Below are 19,575 nucleotides of genomic sequence, written 5' to 3'. Positions count from 1 at the left end.
GTTCAACTTGATTGAAGACAAAAATGATTTGAGGGTTTTAAAAAGTGTTTGCTTCACTACTGGCTTTGAATTGGACTCACTATAACTATTATTATTGTGAAAACAAAATTATGTTCACCGCAAAACTAAATGATCTGCATGCCAAGTACTGATTTTTAAAAAATGCTTAGCTATAAAACACTTATGTGGTTATCTCTTGATACTCAGAGAGAGAAGGGGAGAAAATCACATTTGGCAATGCTGAGATATTGATTTCATTTTACCTAAAAAGCAGATTAAAAAGCAAAACTAAACACAAAGAGGTTCAGAGGAATTCCTAAGGACTTGGAAGAACGCTCCCTCCACTGCATTGACTATTACCTGAGAGTCACTTCTAAATCTGATTTCTGACTGGGGAGGGGAGTAGGTCTCCTAAATCAATCTGGAAAATGTGTGTTTTTTGGTTAAGTGAGTGAGTTTATTCTAGCAGATAGAAACAATATGATTTTAATCAACAGTGATGAAAGACTTTGGGAAGCCATTCCACTGTACAGTAATAACACCTCTCTATTAAAAGTAATAATGTTATAAACATTTCAACATCTGAAATGATGGGCACTGTGTATTCCTGTCTTTTGATGACTTCCAAGGATGCTTCATTACATAACTCTTCTCATAGAGTTCTGGTAGCCAAAAGGGAAAATGGACTTTAATGAAAAGTTTTTTTTTTTTTTTTAAAGACAGCTATTTGGCAGTGGTTTGGAGTGTATATAATCTCACAAGATACAATGACTCAATAACAACACCTGAAGGATATTTTCCTGCCCCCCCCCCAAAAAAAATACAAGGGGAGCCCTCTCCTCCTCATATCCTCCAGCTGTAGGCTTCCTAATTAAAAAGGCTGAGCTGCTTCCTGCTCAGAACACTTCAAAAGACCTCTCTCTTGTTCTCCACTTGACATGTAGTTTTCAGCACTTGTTTTTCTTACCTGTCTATTCTTATTGATGGAGAGCTGCCCCGAATCACAGACCAGGGGACGATGACAAGACCATTTTATTGTCTTAAACTGAAGGACACTGAGTATTCGTGTTTTTTAAAAAAGCCAACCAAAACCTCTCCTAGTTGAATTAGCACCTCAATAACTCTGAGAGAGTGGAAAAAAGGAAAAATGCACATGGCATAATTTTTAAAACATTAATATAGAGAGAGCATAATTTTAAAAATAATATTTTCTTATTGTTAATTGCTTTTCGGGAAAAACTTGTCTATTTTTCACTTGTCAAGTACTCTCAATTTGACCTGTGAAAATCTCATTTAAAAAATTACTGAGTTTAACATACAGGTTCAGAATTAGAAACTATTGTAAAAGTCCTGCCTGTGAGTTCAGCATCTCAGACAAGGATTATTTATTTTGTAAAATTCAAACGGAGGATAGATCTAAACATAAACGGTCAAAAAGAATTCACCTCTTATGGATTTAAAACAGAAATCGTGCAAAGAGCAGACACTGACAAATAGCCCTTTTTTAAAAGCTCAATCTCAAGTCACCATCCACCGAAGCTTACTTTTCCAAGTGTTTGCCAACAGAGTTGTTTCAACATCGCTCTGAAATATGCCTGTGTCCTTTCCTTTCCCGCAGTGAAAGGCGTGAACACGTATGGTTTTGCTCTTTGCAAAGAAGCATCGTCAATTGTCCAAGACTCTGCCACGGTTTAAGGATGAAGTGAGATTAAATGATTTTTGGCCAGTGCATCTGCCAATTCCCTGCAGAGTACTGGAGAATGGGGGATCGGCAGCTCAGCTGCCATTGGAGGGTCTGTCCAAAAAAGGCCGAGATTCGGAGAGAGGGGGAGACGGAGAGAGGCCGACGGCGCCCCCCTCCCCAGCCCGCCCGGCCCAGCCCGGCGCCTGCGCCGCCGCTCACCTCGGTGTCATTGTTGAGGTTCCAGAGGTCCAAGCGTCCCATCCCGTCCACGCAGGCAAAGAGCGCAGGATGCACGGGGGACCACATGACATCGTACACATAGTCTGCATTGTCTTCAAAGGAGTAGAGCGGCTTGTTGTGCTGTAAAGCGGAGAGACCGTGAAGACTTTGTGGCGCTGGTGCTGCCTCGGGCTGTCTAGCGAGCCTAATTAAAAACTTTGCACATTCACAAAGTGTCATAAAACTTCCCGAGATGAAAGTCCTCGAGAAGGTGAACCGAGCTTTAATGTTACTAGACCTGTCCACTAGCATAAATAAATGGGGGGGGGGGGCGGGGAGGGACTCTTAAGGGGCTGGGGGCTGGGACGGACCGGTGGAGGCGGTTTCAGACATAGCTGTGCGAGACATTCCAGACAGGTGGATGGGGCTACCCATTAGCTCGGAATCCTCGCTAGGCCAGTCGCTCGGGGCCCGAACCCCAGCGTGCTCTGCTTGCCGGGCTCAGACCTGTGGGGAAGGCTCTGGAAGCTCCGGCAGTCCAGGCGACCCAAAGCCCTTTTGCATTGAAGGCAACGCCTGCCACCTTGTGGTCGCTGTCTGTAGCTGCAACTCTGCTTCCAATCCGCTCCTCAGCCAAATTTACACCATTAAACGGTTACTTTGCGGCGGGAATGGAGACACATTTTAGAGGGATTTGTAGTTCTTTGGTGAGGTGAAAAATCTCCTGTTCCTGGGACTCTGACCTCTCGATCTAGGGTCACTTCATCCAAATCAGGTGCACTGGTGGGACTCAGTGCACTGCCCCTGAACCTTCATAGGAGGTGAACCACATTTTCTAGGTTACCCAGTATTTCTAAAAGCCCTGAAACTGATGTGTGTGTTTGCAGAGGGGGCTGGGGGGAGATGCATTAGCACACCCCCACTGCATACAAATGCTTCCACTCTGGAGGGATACAATAAATTAAAATGGCACTCTTGATTTCCAATGAATATTGTCACATCAAAATAGCACAGAAGTCAGAGGCAAGTTTGAAAGTACACCAGAAATAAAACGTAATTGGACTTCATGAATTATTCATTCCATCTGGCTTGTCTTATTCTAATTTCTGCATAATGGCTTTACTAATCCCTGATCAATTAATGTAAAATGAAATTTAAATGATAATGAAAGCCCTAGAGATAAAAGAAATTAAGTATTCTTATATCCTCTGACAGAAATCTAAACAATGGGAGTTTTTTCCCCAATGTCTTCTTGATCCAGTCAGCTGTCTGTACTCTCTTCATGGGTTCAACTGAATGCCTGTACAGGCCAGAGTAATAAGATCAAAAAATGATAACATACAATTTGAACAATCAAAATCCTTTCTGCAGAAAATGTTCAAAGAAAGAATCTGTGGGGAATCAGGCCCAAATATTGGAGCAAACTCCCAAGATGTGCTGTGAGCGAAAGTAAAATGCACAAAATGCATGTGTTGAAATCAAGGTGAGAAAAATCAGTGAGAAGACAATAAAGCTCCCAAAGCCTAAACCTAATGCAAAAAAATTTGTTAAGCTAGTGACTCTAAGTGATTTCTCTTTCCATGAATTACTTTGGTTTGGTATTGCTTAGACCTTAACACAACTGTAAGACTATTAAAGCAACAGAAGATTTTAAATGGAGCATTGCCTGCATGGGGTGGGTGGTGTATATGGTCTTATTTTTAATTTAGGAAGTACTAATGGGAGAGTATTTTGAAAAAGAACATGTGAGATTGAGATCTCAAAAAGAATTAAGTGGACAATAGCCTTATAGTTTTGTATTTTAATATTCTATAACTCTTTTGTGCCAAAGTGTTTATTCCACACCATGTTTATACTGTTATTTGGAACTAAAATTATTTGTCTATTTGCTATTTGTGTAGTTTTTTCTTCCTCTCTCTGCTTGAGTTGAAATTATTTGATATGTTAATTCTCTCCAATTATCCTGTTTATCTCTAGTGCTGTTTCTTTCTTTATTCTTTTGATGGTGGCTTCTCTAAGAAATGTAGTATATCCTGGAGATTTTAAACATCTGGAAATAACCACTTAGTTCATGCTACCCAAACCCAATTTTCTCATGTTTAATAGTATTGAAATGCTGTTATTCAAGGTTTTCTTCAGCTTCCCGCCTCCCGGGCTGAATCTTCCATTACACAAGACACTGTGCCAGTAATTCTAAGCTCCAGAGTGTGCACGTTTAGGGCAAGGGAGAAGGATTTATATTTTCAAAGGCTTTGTTTTAACCTTGATAAATTCACAGGATGGAGAAGTCTTAGTCAGGACTGCAGTATCAATTAGGATGCCCAGGGGACCCAACTATGGGCCACTAATTTAGAATGGTCCACGCTATAATGTGTAGACTAACTGCCACTCTTACAGTAGTAAGTAGTGCTATTCTGAATATTAATTGTAGTTTTTTAAATGAAGGCATTTTCCATTCTATCTGATTTGGGGATCAAACAGTAATCTGAAACTCTCCTTTAAAAATTTGTCCCAAATGCTTAACATATTTCATAATAAACGTATAAAGAAATTAACATTTCCAGAAAATACATCAAAAGCAGTAGGGTCTAAAGATTCTGTTTTTGAATTTTGAAATATACATGTTTGTATCTGCAAAGTTGTTACACGCTGCTCTTACATGATCACCAATTTCGGAACATTACAAGTTTTGAAAAGGTGGAGAGTGTAGGCCAAATTTGGCCAGTGATTTTTTTTAGGCGGATCCTCTAATATCATTGATACATACTGAAGCTACAGAAGCCTGATGATTGTAAGTATTTACTCTGTAAAATACTCAAGGCCATTTAGTAAATTAAATGTTATTCTACCCTGCGTTACTATAGAAAGCGTTTTTCAAAACAATCAAATTTCATTAGGCAAAAAACAAAACAAAACAAAAAAACCTCTACTTGTGTGCTCTCTTTCCTGATGCCTTATTTTCATCAGTGACCTGTTTAAAAAAAAAAAAAAAAAAAAAAGGAAAACTGCCTTATAACTCAGCCTATGACACATGTGACACATGCCAGTGAAATAACACTGCAACACCCTGTGTTTTAGACAAGTTTTCAGGGCAGTGCCAAAAATGCTAAAGACATACCCAGACGTAGATCAGTGTGATTTTAACGCCTGGACTCTCAGAGCAGAGAGGCAGGCTACCAGTCAGTCACCTCCCAGACAGACCTGAAGGGCAGGGAAAGGCAAATTGTTGGGTGTTTGCGTGTGCCTGACTCTATACACACATTGTCTAATTTAATCCGCATAAAATCTCTGTAAGGTAGATGGTATTTACACAGGAAAGAAAATTACAGTTCAGGAAAGTCAGTAACTTTCCCAAGGCCACGGAGGTTGTACGTGGTGGTGCTGGATTTGGTTCTCTGGTTATTCTTTTTCTTTTTATCTTTTCTTTCTTTTTTTTTTCTTGGTCTTTTCAGGGCCACACCCGCTTCCCAGAGATTGAATCGGAGCTGTAGCTGCCAGCCAATGCCACAGCCACAGCAACGCAGGATCCAAGCCAAGTCTGCAGGCTACACCACAGCTCACAGCAATGCTGGACCTTTAACCCACTGAGCGAGGCCAGGGATGGAACTTGAGTCAGGTTCATTACCACTGAGCCACCACAGGGGACTCAGGTTCTCTGGTTTTTCCAGCTGTTAAGCACATACTCTATTTCCTGGAACTGTGCGGTCCTCACTGAAACACAGGGAAGGTCTTCAGTCTTTACAGAAAGAGCAGGGGATCTGTTACCTTTCTTCACTGTTCCACTCGATTCAACCAATACTTAGTAAGTACACACTGCGTCACTTGCAGAAGGAGTGAAAAAATATCACAGTTGCAATTTTTCATATCCCGAATCGGTTATCAATCATCCTGAAGATGCTACCCGTACAATTTCAGGCACCCTTAGCACCTTGTGACACTACCAGAAATCTTCCCTGAAAACTGGCAAACAGGACGGGAATGGCCCTTTAGCCAGCAGAGATTAAAGCAGGCCATGCATTAGAGAGTGATTAAAATGACACTAAAAGGCAAAAGGCCAGGTTCAAGTTCACTGAATTCTATACAACTTTGGGGGAGGGACTAAAATTATATTATCTGATAGGTAGGGATAACACAGAGAAAATGTAACAGGAGAGGAAGCAGGAGAAAGTGGAAAAACTACAGACCTTGGGGAATTTAACTTAATAACCTTGGATCTTAGATTTTTTTTCATCTGTAAGACAGAAAGCTGGAGCAATTGACCTTAAGAGTTCCCAATGGCTTTGTGATTCTAAGACCCTGTTCTGTAGTAAGGGCTAAATGCAAGAAAGCATGCTGGAAGTTTTAACAAAGAGTTAATCAAAACTAAGTATTATAATTAAAGCCGTCTTCATTGATGTTCTATAGAATTCATATTGTAGTGATTTTTTTAAACCTTGTATTTCATCAAAATACACAAATAAAAATGTACCAAGGCAGACTTAACTGAAAAAAATTGAAATTATAAAACTAATAATAGACCCATTTGACCAACTGGAGAAGGAATAAAGAATATTAAGTTTACACAAGGGAGGCAGGTAGTGAACTCGCTTCAAAAATGAACTGTTACAACACCCATCAACGTTTTACAATAAAGACTTGATCTCTAGCTTGAGCTTTGATTTTGTAAGTATACTTCTGACAATGAATAGAGCTACATATTTTTCCAATCAGTTAACTGTAAAATGATTTAATGAGAGATGAGTTTGTATTTCTGATGTTAGAAATGTACCTAAGTCATATCTAGGGAATAGGTTTGTTTTATTTCCCTCTATAGGATTTATTTCCCTCTTATCAGGCAGCTTCTAGGCATCCTAATGGGCTTTAGGTTTTTGAAGGTTGGTAAGTAGGAAGATTTGTGTTAAAATGCCTACTAACACCTCCCAACACTGTGGTTCCTGAGGTTGCATTTGCCTGTAAATGATTAGCTTTCAAAGCCAACTTAGTAGAAATGTCTCCCCAAACTGTGAGCCTTTCTTGGCGGGTGAGGTGAAGGGGAGCAGGGGGTATTATATGGGAAAGTGGGGTGAGGGTAGACAACTAATAGTAGACTTCCTATCTTTTTACTCTGAAGTAAGTGGAAAACAATTGGAATCTGACCTTGAAAACTATGTCCTGTTGAGGAAAAAAATGACCAAAATACTAAACAATGAGTAATAAGAAAATGTCCTTCAATAATTGTCATGTGGGTTCCTGTGAATTAAAAAAAATAGCCAGCCAGTTCTTTCAGGAAACATTAAAATGAAAGACCACAATATCATTTTCTAAAAAACCACCAAAGGACCCCAAAACTTCAAGCTTACACAAAAATGGATGTCTCCACCATAAAAAGAAAGTGCTTAAATAAACAAATAAACCCCAACTCACCAACCAAACCAAACCAAAAAATCAAGAGGTGTTGCAAATTTGGTACTGTTGGCTGGAACATTATCTACAACTTAATTTAGGGTCCTTCTAAAGCACAAAGTATCCCGTATTTAATTTCTGTGGCAAATATTAAAACAATACTCACTGTACCCAGATAATATCTTTACCTCTTCCAACATGGTCAGAAATTTAAAATGAGGCAGAAACACTTTGGGCGAGCTTTTCTCAGCAGAACGTGTACAGTGGGGCTGTTCATTGTTCGTGTGCATTAACCAAAAATACATTTCAGGACTTTAACTTGAATTAGTTAATTTAAAATAATTAGAACAAAGTTTATAGAAATCCAGGAATTTAGCATTTGCCTCTCTGCGAACATAGAAGTTTTGCTAAATAAGCACTGGAGCCACATAAAAGGTGCTCTTTGTTGTATTACCTTCCTCTATTGCTTATTTGCATGGAAGAATCCTTCTAATCCAGGAGGCGCCACCAATAAAGAGGATAATTATCCATATAAAAGAATGTATACATATTCACAGGTTTTGACTAGTATTTGAGTGTTTAATGCCACAGAAAAAGCTACAAGCTTTGCCTAGTCACAAAAGGAGTATTTCCCACACTGGCATGATTTTTATGAATATTAGGTCCACCTAAAGATTCTTGAAAATGGGCATTTTAGTGAAACAAATCTGTACAGAATTGTGGAAACGCTCAACAAGCAGGCCGGCTCTTGTGAATTGAATTGAACTGTCAGCCTTTACCTCAGCTGCCGGGGCTCTTGTGGTAAGGTCTGGCTCCTGGCTTATTTGAGTGGAGGCAAGGCAGAGAGGGTCCCTGTGCAGTGGGCTTCCTGGTACCAACAGGTGGCCCTTCTCTGAAGTGACAGTCTCTCTCTGACAGACTCAGTGGTTATAGGAGGAGGTGGGCGAGTTCACCCCTTTTGGTTACTGGTCAGGCTGATGAGAGGCTGTGTGAGGAGGCAGGAGGGAAAGGATGGCGACTCGTGTTAAGGATTCATGGGTAGAGAGAGATGATAATGGGCAGGACCTAGAAGCAGGTAGAAGCACGGTTGGAGCCGTGCAGGACGAGCAAGCATAAATGTATTTGCAAGCATAAGCAGTTTTGTTTATTCATTTGTTACTTATTTAGTGTTAAACTGCACAACTGCATTTTACTAGTGGGTGGGTTAAGTGGCAGAACATTTTCACTCTAGTCCTTAAACTGTCCATCTCCTCGTCTGGCTTATAAACTGTCTCCCCATTGTAAGTAAATTTACATATGTATTTGTACATGTGCTTATAAAAATATAAATATATATGATGATATATACACTTATAAATATAACTCCTAAAGATTTCAAAATGTAAAATTATAAATCTAGATCCATAGATTACATTTTAATTCTCTCTCCATACTTAGGTCTAAATTCCCCAGGTAAATATTTGCCAGTTCTCAGAGCTAATCTGACATTGGTGGTCTTACTACATTTAGTTCAAAAAAAAAGAGAGAGAGAGATACATTTCATCTCTTTTCGTTTGTTTGCTTTTTTGTTTTTGCCACAACCTTGGCATGTGGAAGTTCCCAGGCCAAGGATCAAATGGCACCTGCACCACAACTGCAACCTGCACCACAGCTGCAGCAACTCCAGATTCTTAACCCCCTGTGCCGCATGGGAACTTCCAAATTTCCTTTCTTTTCAAGAAGACATATCCCTAAATACCCAGACTTGTCCCATCAAACAGGTTAAAAATGTAATGGTAACATTATCTAAGTAATTAAATTGTCCAATTTACCTACTCAACAATTGAATCTAGGCCACAGACATTTAATTGTCATAAATGTGTCATACATACATACGAAGAGCACATTTGCAAAGAGTCCAAGCAAGTTTTTTGTGGTTCTGCACCACTGCATCTCCTGGCATTAAATGCAGGTTTATCTTTTGTATTATATCTGAGAGTAGGAGAGCTGACAGTTGCGTTTATTTTAATGTGGTGAGAATGGACACAGAGGATCCTTCATGGCAGAAGTTCAAAACATAGAATACATTTGATATGTTTCCTGCTTTGTAACAGATTTGCTTAATTTTTTTTTTTTTTTTTTTTAGGGCCACACCTCCAGCACATGGAAGTTCTTTGGATAGGGGTCAAATCAGAGCTGCAGCTTCTGGCCTACACCACAACTCATGGCAATACTGGATCCTTAACCCACTGAGTGAGGCCAAGGATCAAACCCACATCCTCGTGGGTACTAGTCGGGTTCTTAACCTGCAGGACCAACGGGAATTCCTTGCTTACTTTATTTGGTTTAGCCTAAGCCAAACCGAGATTAATTTGTATTAAAAATGGAAACTTTAGCTAAGTGTGATGTGAGGTGATTGAGGATGCTGGAAATGGGTATGAGAAAATAGCCTTGCATTGATTATGAACTCTAAACAATTTGCAAGGTCCAGAGGTCACTCAAGGCTGCCCAAGATGGACCTACATTGGTTTAGTTCAAACACAGCTACTGTTTGGGCTAAAAGTGAGTTTTAATTTACCTTCCAACATGAGACATAAAATGCAGGTTAAATCAGGAGGTGGGGGTGGAGGAATCTCTGAATCTCTTAATTAGGTAGATAGTTGTGTCTGTTAGTTATTCTTCTCATTCTCTCCTCAAACATTAATGCCTAGAAGGAAAAGGCTAGGGAAAGCAACTTGCACAGCATATCACTAAAATGAAAAGGCAAACACTTCTGCTCTGGTTAAAAGAGAAAAAGAGGATTCATGAAGGCCCTTCTCCCACAAGGATAAAGCCCACTCAGCTGGGAGCATTTTAATTCTCCAAAGTGTTTGTGCTTCCATGGATTATTCACACATGCCTATATAAATATTTAACAGCTATAGGTATGTGTTGGTGGGTGAATGTTTGGGGGGGTTCTGGTTGGGGCAGCAGTAAAAAGACAGGAAGTATGAACACAAGCTAAGTCTGGCTGTGACTTGATGATTACATTCTTGTGGTTTCTTTCAAAGTATTCTCCATGGGTGAGCTTAAAAAAGGAACTCCCTCCTTCGCCCCCCAAAGAGAGAAGAAAAGAATTTGATGACTGGCCCAGGTAGCTTTACTGAAAGATAATTTTAATGCTTGCTATCTTATGTTAGAAAGGGAAGGGAAGGGGGAGTGAAAATGAGGATAGAGGAATAAAAATTAAGTCAGATACCACCTGAATGTCATGTTTACCACACTGGCAGCCAACAGGGCTTTGGGGTTGTGGAAAAAAAATGCATTCTGTCATCTGCTAAGTTTTAATGGCAGTAAATTATTAATTTCAATAGTCTTCTTGCCTGTGCTAAGGTGTCGTGCTTAGATCCTGTAATAGCTAAACCTTTAACTTTTGAGTTCTATTGGGATTTTCTTCTTCTGATATATTAAGCATTTAACAAAATGCTAGCAAAGGTAGATATGCTTAGGGCCCTTTGTTAGAATTATGTCATTTTTAGGCGTTTCCATCAGAGTTTAAAAAATCTAACCTAAACAAAGTACATTGTTTCATTTAGAATATCCAAACCATTAATTCAGCAACAATGATTTATTAAGGCCCTACCATATGCCTTCTACTTTGGGAAATCAACAGAAATACACGATCTAACTGTTCCCAAGAATCTGAAATCCAGGCAGGAAAGTAATTGTGAAATAAAAAAAGAAAATTTGAAGAAAATTGGGGAGTCTATTTTCTCACTTTGTTCCAAAAGGGTTTATGTTGTCTTACAAGTTATGTTCACTGCAAAGTTAAGAATAAAACACCACTGATGCAGGTAAAATAGACAGCTAATACTAGGATCCTGAGATAAGCTGATTATTACAATCTAGTACTAAAGCAGCTTGAAATTTCCTGATAATGAAGACAAAAGGGAAAACACATATCACAAGGAGATACATAGATTTTACCATTTGAAGAAAGAAAGAATATAAATTCTTCCTCAAAGACACATTCTTGGGAAAAACTCAAGAAGGAATTTACTCCTGTCTGTGAATCCCTGGAAGAGAAACTAGCTTTCTGTCTTGTTTATACCAAAGAAAGAGAACAAGTATGAAGCCAGGTGCTAAATTCTGTGGTACAGATGTTAGGTGCCAGAGGAATTCGGAGACTGGGGGGATGATGTGTTGGTGGTTACCTTAGTCTGATGTGGTCAAGGAAGGTATTATCTAGGACAGGTGATGGGACACGCCTTGAAAGATGCATAGACTTTGATAAATGGTTAAGGAAGTCAGTTGAGGGGGAAGGGAGCAAAACATGTAAAGACTGGCTGTGTACATCAGCATGGAATTCCCAGATGGAAAGTGGGAAGTGGGGACAGCCCTGTTGACTCTGAGGATTTGTCCTAAAGAATAATAATAGGAAATCATTTTGGTTTGAGTAGCATAGGGGTGAGGACATGTTATGAATGGTCTTGAGTACAGAATTAAGATTTTTTGATGCAATAAGCCACTAATTTATTAAACATGTACTGATAAATGTGCTGAGCATTGTGCTATGTGCTAAACGGGTTCAGAGATGCTTAACTTTCATGCAAGTGTTTTCATCTTTTCTAGTGTACAATATAAAAGAGGAAGCAGAGGAGGGAAGAAAGAGCTTATTTGTCCTTTAAACATGGTACATTTGAGTCTCTGGAGATGACATGAAGGTTAAGCTGGCAACTGGAATTTAGGGCTGGAACTGAAAGGGCAAGCTTGAGGTCCATGCCAAAGAATCATTTGCAAGAGGTGCTGAGGGAGAGACGGGGGTGCTGCAGGAATGAGTGGTAGATAGTATAAGATGAGTACTAAGAAGAAGCCATCACACTTAGCAATTAGGGGGTTACCAAAGGTCTTGGAGAGAGAAGTGTCAAAAGACTAATAGGGTTGGTTGAACAGTGGTTGGGAAATATGGCAGTGGTTGGTCTGCACCAACGTCAGCTCTTCAAGTGGCTGGGGAAGCTAATCCAAATTTTAGGACATGTCTGCGATATTTTAAGCCAACCCTTCTAATCGCAAACCACCAGTCTCTAGAAGATCCTAATATTACTAGTGTTTGTGTCCAGGACTGCCTAATTTATTTCTCAAGACTACCCACTTGCCATTTTGATATAACATCCTTGATATTTTGGACAATTGCTTATGTAGCTTTATGTTCTCAAATGTGGCATTAAGCCTAGTAAATAGGAGGCAAACAAGATGCACTGAGAGTAAGTGCTGAAGCAGGCAGCATCTGGGTGCAGTCCCATTTCTGCCTGACACCTCTGAGCAGAGCCTTGAACTTTCCTCTGATTCTCTGGGCTTGTGATTCTTTCTTAGTCTCCCCAGGGCTGCACTTCTGTCTTTCCTGATGGATGTTAATTCAGCATCCTCCTTCGGTTCTCACCAATTCTAGCATGCTGCTTTGATTCTGAACCTTTCCCCTCAACCTGCTACCTTAAATGTCATTTCTGACCAAGGCATGGTTCCTACCCAGTCACAACAAAGGTATCAGCATGTTTGTACACCACAAGCAACAAGCCAGAAACAGGAACTGTTCTCATGGAGGAATGTGATTGGGAAAATAGTAATAAAAAATAGGCTTGGATACTTGTAAATCGATGAAGTTAGAACACATCCTACCATGCACAAAAATAAACTCAAAATGCCTCAAAGACTTAAACATATGAAACACCATAAAACTCTTAGAAGAGATCACAGGCAAAACACTCTCTATCATAAATCACAGCCATGATTTCCTAGATCAATCTCCCAAGACAAAAGAAATAAAAGCAAAAGTAAACAAATGGGACCTAATTAAACTTAGAAGCTTTGGCATAGCAAAGGAAACCATATACAAAATGAAAAGACAACCTATGGAATGGGAGAAAGTATTTGCAAATAATGTGAAAGACAAGGGTTTAACTTCCAAAACATACACTCATAAAACTCAAGACAAAAAAAAAATCCAAAAAATGGGTAGAAGACCTAAATATATATTTCTTCAATGAAAAAATGCTCAACATCACTAATTATTAGAGAAATGCAAATCAAAACCAAAATTAAGTACCACCTAGCACTGGTCAGAATGGCTATCATCAAAAAGTCTACAAATAACAAATAGTGGAGGGGATGGAAAAAAGGGAACCCTCCTACACTGTTGGTGGTACAGTGTAAATTTGTAGAGCCACTATATGAGAAAGTATCAAAGTTCCTCAGAAAACTAAGGATAGAGTTATCATATGATCTAGCACTCCCACTACTAGGCATATATTCACACAAAACTACAATTCAAAAAGACAGTGCACCAGCATGTTCATAACAGGACTACGCACAATAGCCAAGACATGGAAACAACCTAAGTGTCCATCAACAGATGAATGGATAAAGAAGATGTGAACACACACACACACACAATGGAATAAAATTCAGCCATAAAGAAGAATGAAATAATGCCATTTGCAGCAACATGGATGCAACTAGAGATTATCATTCAAAGTGAAGTCAGAATGAGAAAGACAAAAACCCCATATGCTATCACTTCTATGTGGAATCTAAAATATGACACAAATGAACCTATCTAGAAAACAGGAACAGACTCAAGAGACAGAGAGAACAAACTTGTCACCAATGGGGAGGGATTTGGGGGAGAGATGGAATGGAAGGCTGGGGTTTGCAGGTGTGAGTTATAATACATGGAGGGGATAATCAATAACATCCTACCATGTAGCACAGAGAACGATATTCAATGTCCTATAATAAAAACACAAACAACTCACAGATTTGGAAATCAAACTTAGAGTTACCAAAGGTGAAACCATGGGGGAGGGGTGAAGGATTAATTGGAAGGACGGGATTGACCCTACTGTATACAGAACAGATGAATAACAGAGACCTACTGTATAGCACAGGGAACTCTATTCAATGTTCTGTAATAACCTATATGTGAAAAAAGAATGGATATATGTATATGCATAACTGATTCACTTTGTGTAAACCTGAAGCTAATACAACACTGTAAATCAACTAAAAAAAGTTAAAAAAGAAAAAATATCCTATGATAAACCATAATGGAAAAGAATATTTTCAAAGAGAGTGTATAGGAGTTCCAGTTATGGCACAGTAGATTAAGGATCCAGTGTTGCCACAGCTATGATACAGGTTGCAGCTGTGTTTTGGATTTGATCCCTGGCTTGGGAGCCTCCATATGTCACAGGTACAGCCAAAAAAGAAAAGAAAAAAAAAAAAAGAAAAAAAAAAAAAAACAAAACTTAAGAATTAAAGCTTAAAAAAATCTTAAAGTGTATATACATATATATCTGAATCACTTTGCCGTACAGCAGAAGTTAACACAACATTGTAAATCAACTACACTTTAATTTTAAAAAATAGTCTTCTAGTGTAGGAGATCTAGCCAGGAACTTCCTGTGTACTATAGGAAAAAAGTATTGGGGATTAAATGTCTGATGATGTTTATCTCACTAAAAGCAAACAAAACTTATCCCTTGGACTTAAAACATCAGTATATACCTAAGATTATCTTTAATACATAAATTTTGATTGGTGTGTGTGTGTGTGAGAGAGAGAGATAGAGGGAGATTGGGAGGCAGAAAGAGATTAATTCTTTGATTGTTTGATTGATTCAGAGGGAAATTAATATACTTTTCCATGGGATATTCTTGTGTGTTTATTTGTCTGGAGAAGAGTGATGCCAGTGAGAGAATGTGTATTGACCATCAGGAAGCCTAAATCCAAATCAGCACCATATAGCAACAAGACATCCTGCACCAGTTAGTACATGTATTCTGAACATGGTGATAAACTGGTCTTTGGAATCAGCATTAACAAACTTTTCACCTTCACACTATTGCATCAACTGTTCCTACAACTTTCCCTCAACACCCACAGGTCCTTCAGGCTTCTGCTGCCCCTGGGAGCCAGCCTTGGAAGGACTTGAGCCCTTCAGGAGTGGTGCATGTAAAAGAACCTCAAAGGAAGCTCATTACTGTTAACTTTTTTGTCCAGAACCGAGGGTCAACTGTGATAATCAAAGACCCTTAGTTTTTGTCATGGTTGCATTGGACTGGTCCCAAAGTCACAGGTTGAAGTTCTAACCCCAGGACCTCACAATGTACTTAAGGTTAAATGAGGTCATACAGGTGGGCTCTAATCCCATAGGACTGGTGTCCTTATAAGAAGAGGAGAAAGGGATACAAATATGCACAAAGGAAAAACTATGTGTAGCAGAAATTACCAATATTGTAAATCAATCATGCTTCTATAAAACTTAAAAAAAATAAAGATGCATAATGACATACAGGCAAACCTAGGAGATGTAGCATGTTCATTTCCAGACCACCTCAATAAATTGAGTATCACCATAGAGACAGTCACAGGAATTTTTAGTTTCCCAGCGAATATAAAAGTCATGTTTATGCTATACTGTAGTCTATTAAGTGTGATATAGAATTGTCTAAAAAAAAACTGTACATAACTTAAAAACACTTTATTGCTAAAAAATACTAATCATCACTTCAGTCTTGAATCGTAATCCTTTTGCAATAGCAACATCAAAGATCACTCATCAGCAATCACCATAACGAATACGATAATAATGAAAAAGTTTAAGATATTGTGAGAATTACCAAAATGTGATACAGAGACCAGAAGTGAGAAAACACTGTTGAAAAATGGCACCAATAGACTTACTGGATGCGAGGTACCACAAACCTTTAATTTGGGGAGAAAAAAAAAAAACAATATCTGCAAAGTGCAGCAGGCAAAGTTCAGTAAGATGAGGCATGCTTGCATGTTTAAATTTATATACTTAAATCACATGAATATAGCATATTCCACTCAGCTGTACCTTTCACTTCTCTCAATAAAACTTAAATACTGCTGCCTTTTAGCGAAAACAAAACAAAACCCTCTGTGAAGACGCAGGGAGAACATGGCCATCCTCAAGCCTCACAAGAAATCCACCTGGTCAATACCTTGATCTTGACTTGACTTCTAGTCTCCAGAACTGTGAGGAAATAAATTTCTGTTGTTTACCACCCCATCTGTGGTACTTTGTTACAGCAGCCCTAGCTAACTAATACACCCCTCAGGAAAAGAGAAAGAAGGCTCTCTTTTACCTTGGCTTCTAATGCATACCTACGTATTTACCCTATGATTCAGCATTTATGGAACTGCCCCCAAGAGTGCAGACAGAATGCTGTTTCTGAACAGCTATGTCACTCCTTCCTTTGCCATCAATGATGGCAGCTCCGCCCTGTGCTCTACCACGTCCTTTCCTGGAAGGGGCCTGTGGTTGATATCAACTATGCCTCTCTCTGAAGACAGCAGAGTCTCTTTTTAATTTTCAACCTAGCTTTACATCATACCTATACTTCTGCCATGTTGTTGAGACAACAGGGACAATGGAGGACACAGAGTGGAAAACTCAATGCTACCTCAACACAGATGCACCAAACCCAACTAAACTTGTTTAGTTCAGGGACCCAACTAAACTTGAACCAGAAATTACTATCTGATTCAGTCAGTCACTTTTGCCTGACTACAGAGCTATTCCCCACCACCGAAACAAAACTGTATGTGCTTGACACTACTATTTATAAAATAGATAGGTAACAAGGACCTACTATATAGCACAGAGTAACCTCCTCAATACTGTGTAGTAGCCTATATGGGAAAGGAATCTGAAAAGGAATAGATACATGTTTATGTATAACTGATTTACTTTGCTGTACACCTGCAACTAACACAACTTTTTAAGTCAACTATACTCCAATAAAATTTATTTAAAAAGATAGTTATGCTAAGCTATTAACTTGGTAAAGCCAATAAAAAAGAAGAAAAATCAAATTTCCGTAATCTCTATGGTCAACTCCAGCAACAACCAAATCAGTAATAAAACATTTTAATTTAAACTTAAAAATCTTATGTGCTTGGGAGGAGAGTTTATTTTGGTTTAATTTTGTTACCCTCTGCAGGCTCAATCGTGAAGCCAGTCCCTTTCTTTTAGCAATCCACTCCTGGGTACATGTTCAGACAAAATATTCATTCAAAAAGATACACACACCCCTTATGTTCACTGCAGCACTATTCACAATAGCTTAGACATGGAAACAACCTAAATGTCCATTGACAGATGAATGGATTAAGAAGTTGTGGCACATAAAGACAATGGAATACTACTCAGCTATAAAAAGAACAAAATAATGCCATTTGCAGCAACATGGATAGAACTAGAGATTCTCATACTAAGTGAAGTAAGTCAGAAAGAGAAAGACAAATATCATATGATATCACTTATATGTGGAATGTAAAATATGGCACAGGTGATCCTATCTATAAAATGGAAACAGATCATGGACATGGAGAGTGGACTTGTGGTTACCAGCAGGTAAGGGGGTGAGATGGAGGGGGAGTTTGGAGTTGCTGGATACAAACATAACACTTGGAACGGATGGGCAACAGGGTCCTATTGCACAGCACAGGGAACTGTGTGTGATTGGGTCACTTTGCTGTACAACAGAAATTGAAGATACATTGTAACTCAACCATACTTAAAAAAAAAAAAAAAGAAAAGAAAAGAAAAAGAAAAAGAAAGAAAAGGTAGCTGGAAGGTGAGGTAGGATGGGGTAAGGGCAGGAAAAGGCAAGGCCAGCAGGCAGGGTAGACAGAGCATGACAGGTGTCCCAAAGCAGAGGTCTCTTATCCAGGGGCGGGTGTTAACCTTTCAACTCTAGAGCAGGCAGGCTCCTGCTGAGCTCTCCTTATCAGCCTCCTTAAAGGCTAATTCCTGCTGAATGGGTTCCTGAGGCTGGAAAAATTTCAAAGAATTTTTGAATACATCTCTGCAGCCTCTTCTCTTAACAATAGGATCTATCAAACAGCGAGGGGAAAGCTCTGTTTAAAAGCACCGACAGGAGATCAGAAGAATGTGTTTGATTGCCAAAGTGACTAATTTATTTTTACACAGTATTAATGATGCTACAATAACTAATATCTATAGCTTGGTTTTGACAGTTTATTGCAAGGGTTCCCATTGTTTAAAAAAAGAAGAAAAAGAAAGTATGAAAGAAAGAGAGTGTTTTATTTTGGTACATTTCCATTTGTTAACAAACCTCTCCATAAGCAAAACCAGAGGTCATTAGCAAACAACCAAAACATGCCTGTCTCCAGAAGAATACAGCTCCCTTCATCATTTAAAATACAGCTCTGCTGAAAACCCAAATCAGGACAAATCCTTAACATGAAAAATTCAGAGCAGACTTGAAACCACCTGACTTTACTTTGGGTTTGTGCTCCTTAAAATTACCTAGAAAATACCATAATCTTCTCTTCGTGCGGTTGGACGTGGGCCAGGGCCCTGGCTCCAGAGGCAAAGGGCAAAACGAAAAATCATGTCTGAACAGACAGCTCCACCCTCGCTCCCAAGTCCACTTGGCCTCGTGACAAAAAGTGAGGTCTGAAGCACATTCATCCAGGGCCTGAGTTTTTGGCCAACACTCAAGACTCTTAGAGGACAAACAAAAATAAAATCCAAAATGCTATCGCCCTCGCCTTTCGAAGTCAAATGGGCTTAAACGATTATGCTGCGTATGGCGAGTGGTTCCCATTTATTAGGTAATAGAGAACCAATATAAATGTATTGCATTGTAGCTTTTTGTTTAGAAGGATCTTTAGCTAAGAGTTTAAATTCCAAAGTGATATTTGATAATAATTGTGTGTGTGTCTTTGTGTGCAAAAAATAAGAGAGTGAGAGAGTAAGACAGTGTGGCACAGAGGGGAGGGGAGAGAAGAGACATTTCCATGTGGAACCAAACACTTCGAGAGTGAAAGGCTAACCATAGGGAAGTGGAGGGCCCAGGGACCCCACTGTGGGGCCTGCTTGCCAGGCCTAGGTCCCCCCAGACAGTGGGTAAGCCTCTCAAGGCCCTTCACTCTCCTTCACCAAAAGCTTCAGCTCTTAAGGACTCACTCTCCCAGACGCCCACCCACTCTGACGCCCTCACTCACGCCCAGGCTTTGAATGGGTGAAAGCCAAGAGAGACTGTCCAGTCAGTTTTACCCCTTGCTGAGCTAGTGACAGGCTCAGCACAAATAGCTGCACAGGGCAAGTACCTCCACGCCACAGATCCCAGAGCCAGTGCTCAAACAAGCCGTCCGGAGCTATGAACACCATCTGATCCCAAGAGGCGGATGAGGGCTGAAAAGGCAGGACCATGTGTTCTGACATGCTTTCCCCCTCGGCCCCTAATAGAAACCCTCTGCTCCAGCCAGTGGGCTGC

General features: G+C 39.5%; 1 protein-coding gene across 7 annotated transcripts in view; it reads right to left on the bottom strand.

Annotated features, from left to right (window-relative positions):
• The window catches only part of DYNC1I1 (dynein cytoplasmic 1 intermediate chain 1), a 345,865-nt gene that overhangs the window by 24,878 nt on the left and 301,412 nt on the right, over positions 1–19,575 (bottom strand). For all 7 annotated transcript variants that reach the window (XM_021102406.1, XM_021102404.1, XM_021102409.1 and 4 more), the window contains one exon: positions 1,904–2,044. In XM_021102406.1, the coding sequence (XP_020958065.1) occupies positions 1,904–2,044 (141 nt within the window). The remainder of the gene's footprint in view (positions 1–1,903; positions 2,045–19,575) is intronic.

The sequence above is a fragment of the Sus scrofa genome, chromosome 9, assembly GCF_000003025.6.
Source record: "Sus scrofa isolate TJ Tabasco breed Duroc chromosome 9, Sscrofa11.1, whole genome shotgun sequence".
Taxonomy (NCBI): domain Eukaryota; kingdom Metazoa; phylum Chordata; class Mammalia; order Artiodactyla; family Suidae; genus Sus; species Sus scrofa.
The sequence above is the reverse complement of the archived record's forward strand: the minus strand, read 5'-3'. Positions and strand labels throughout refer to the sequence as shown.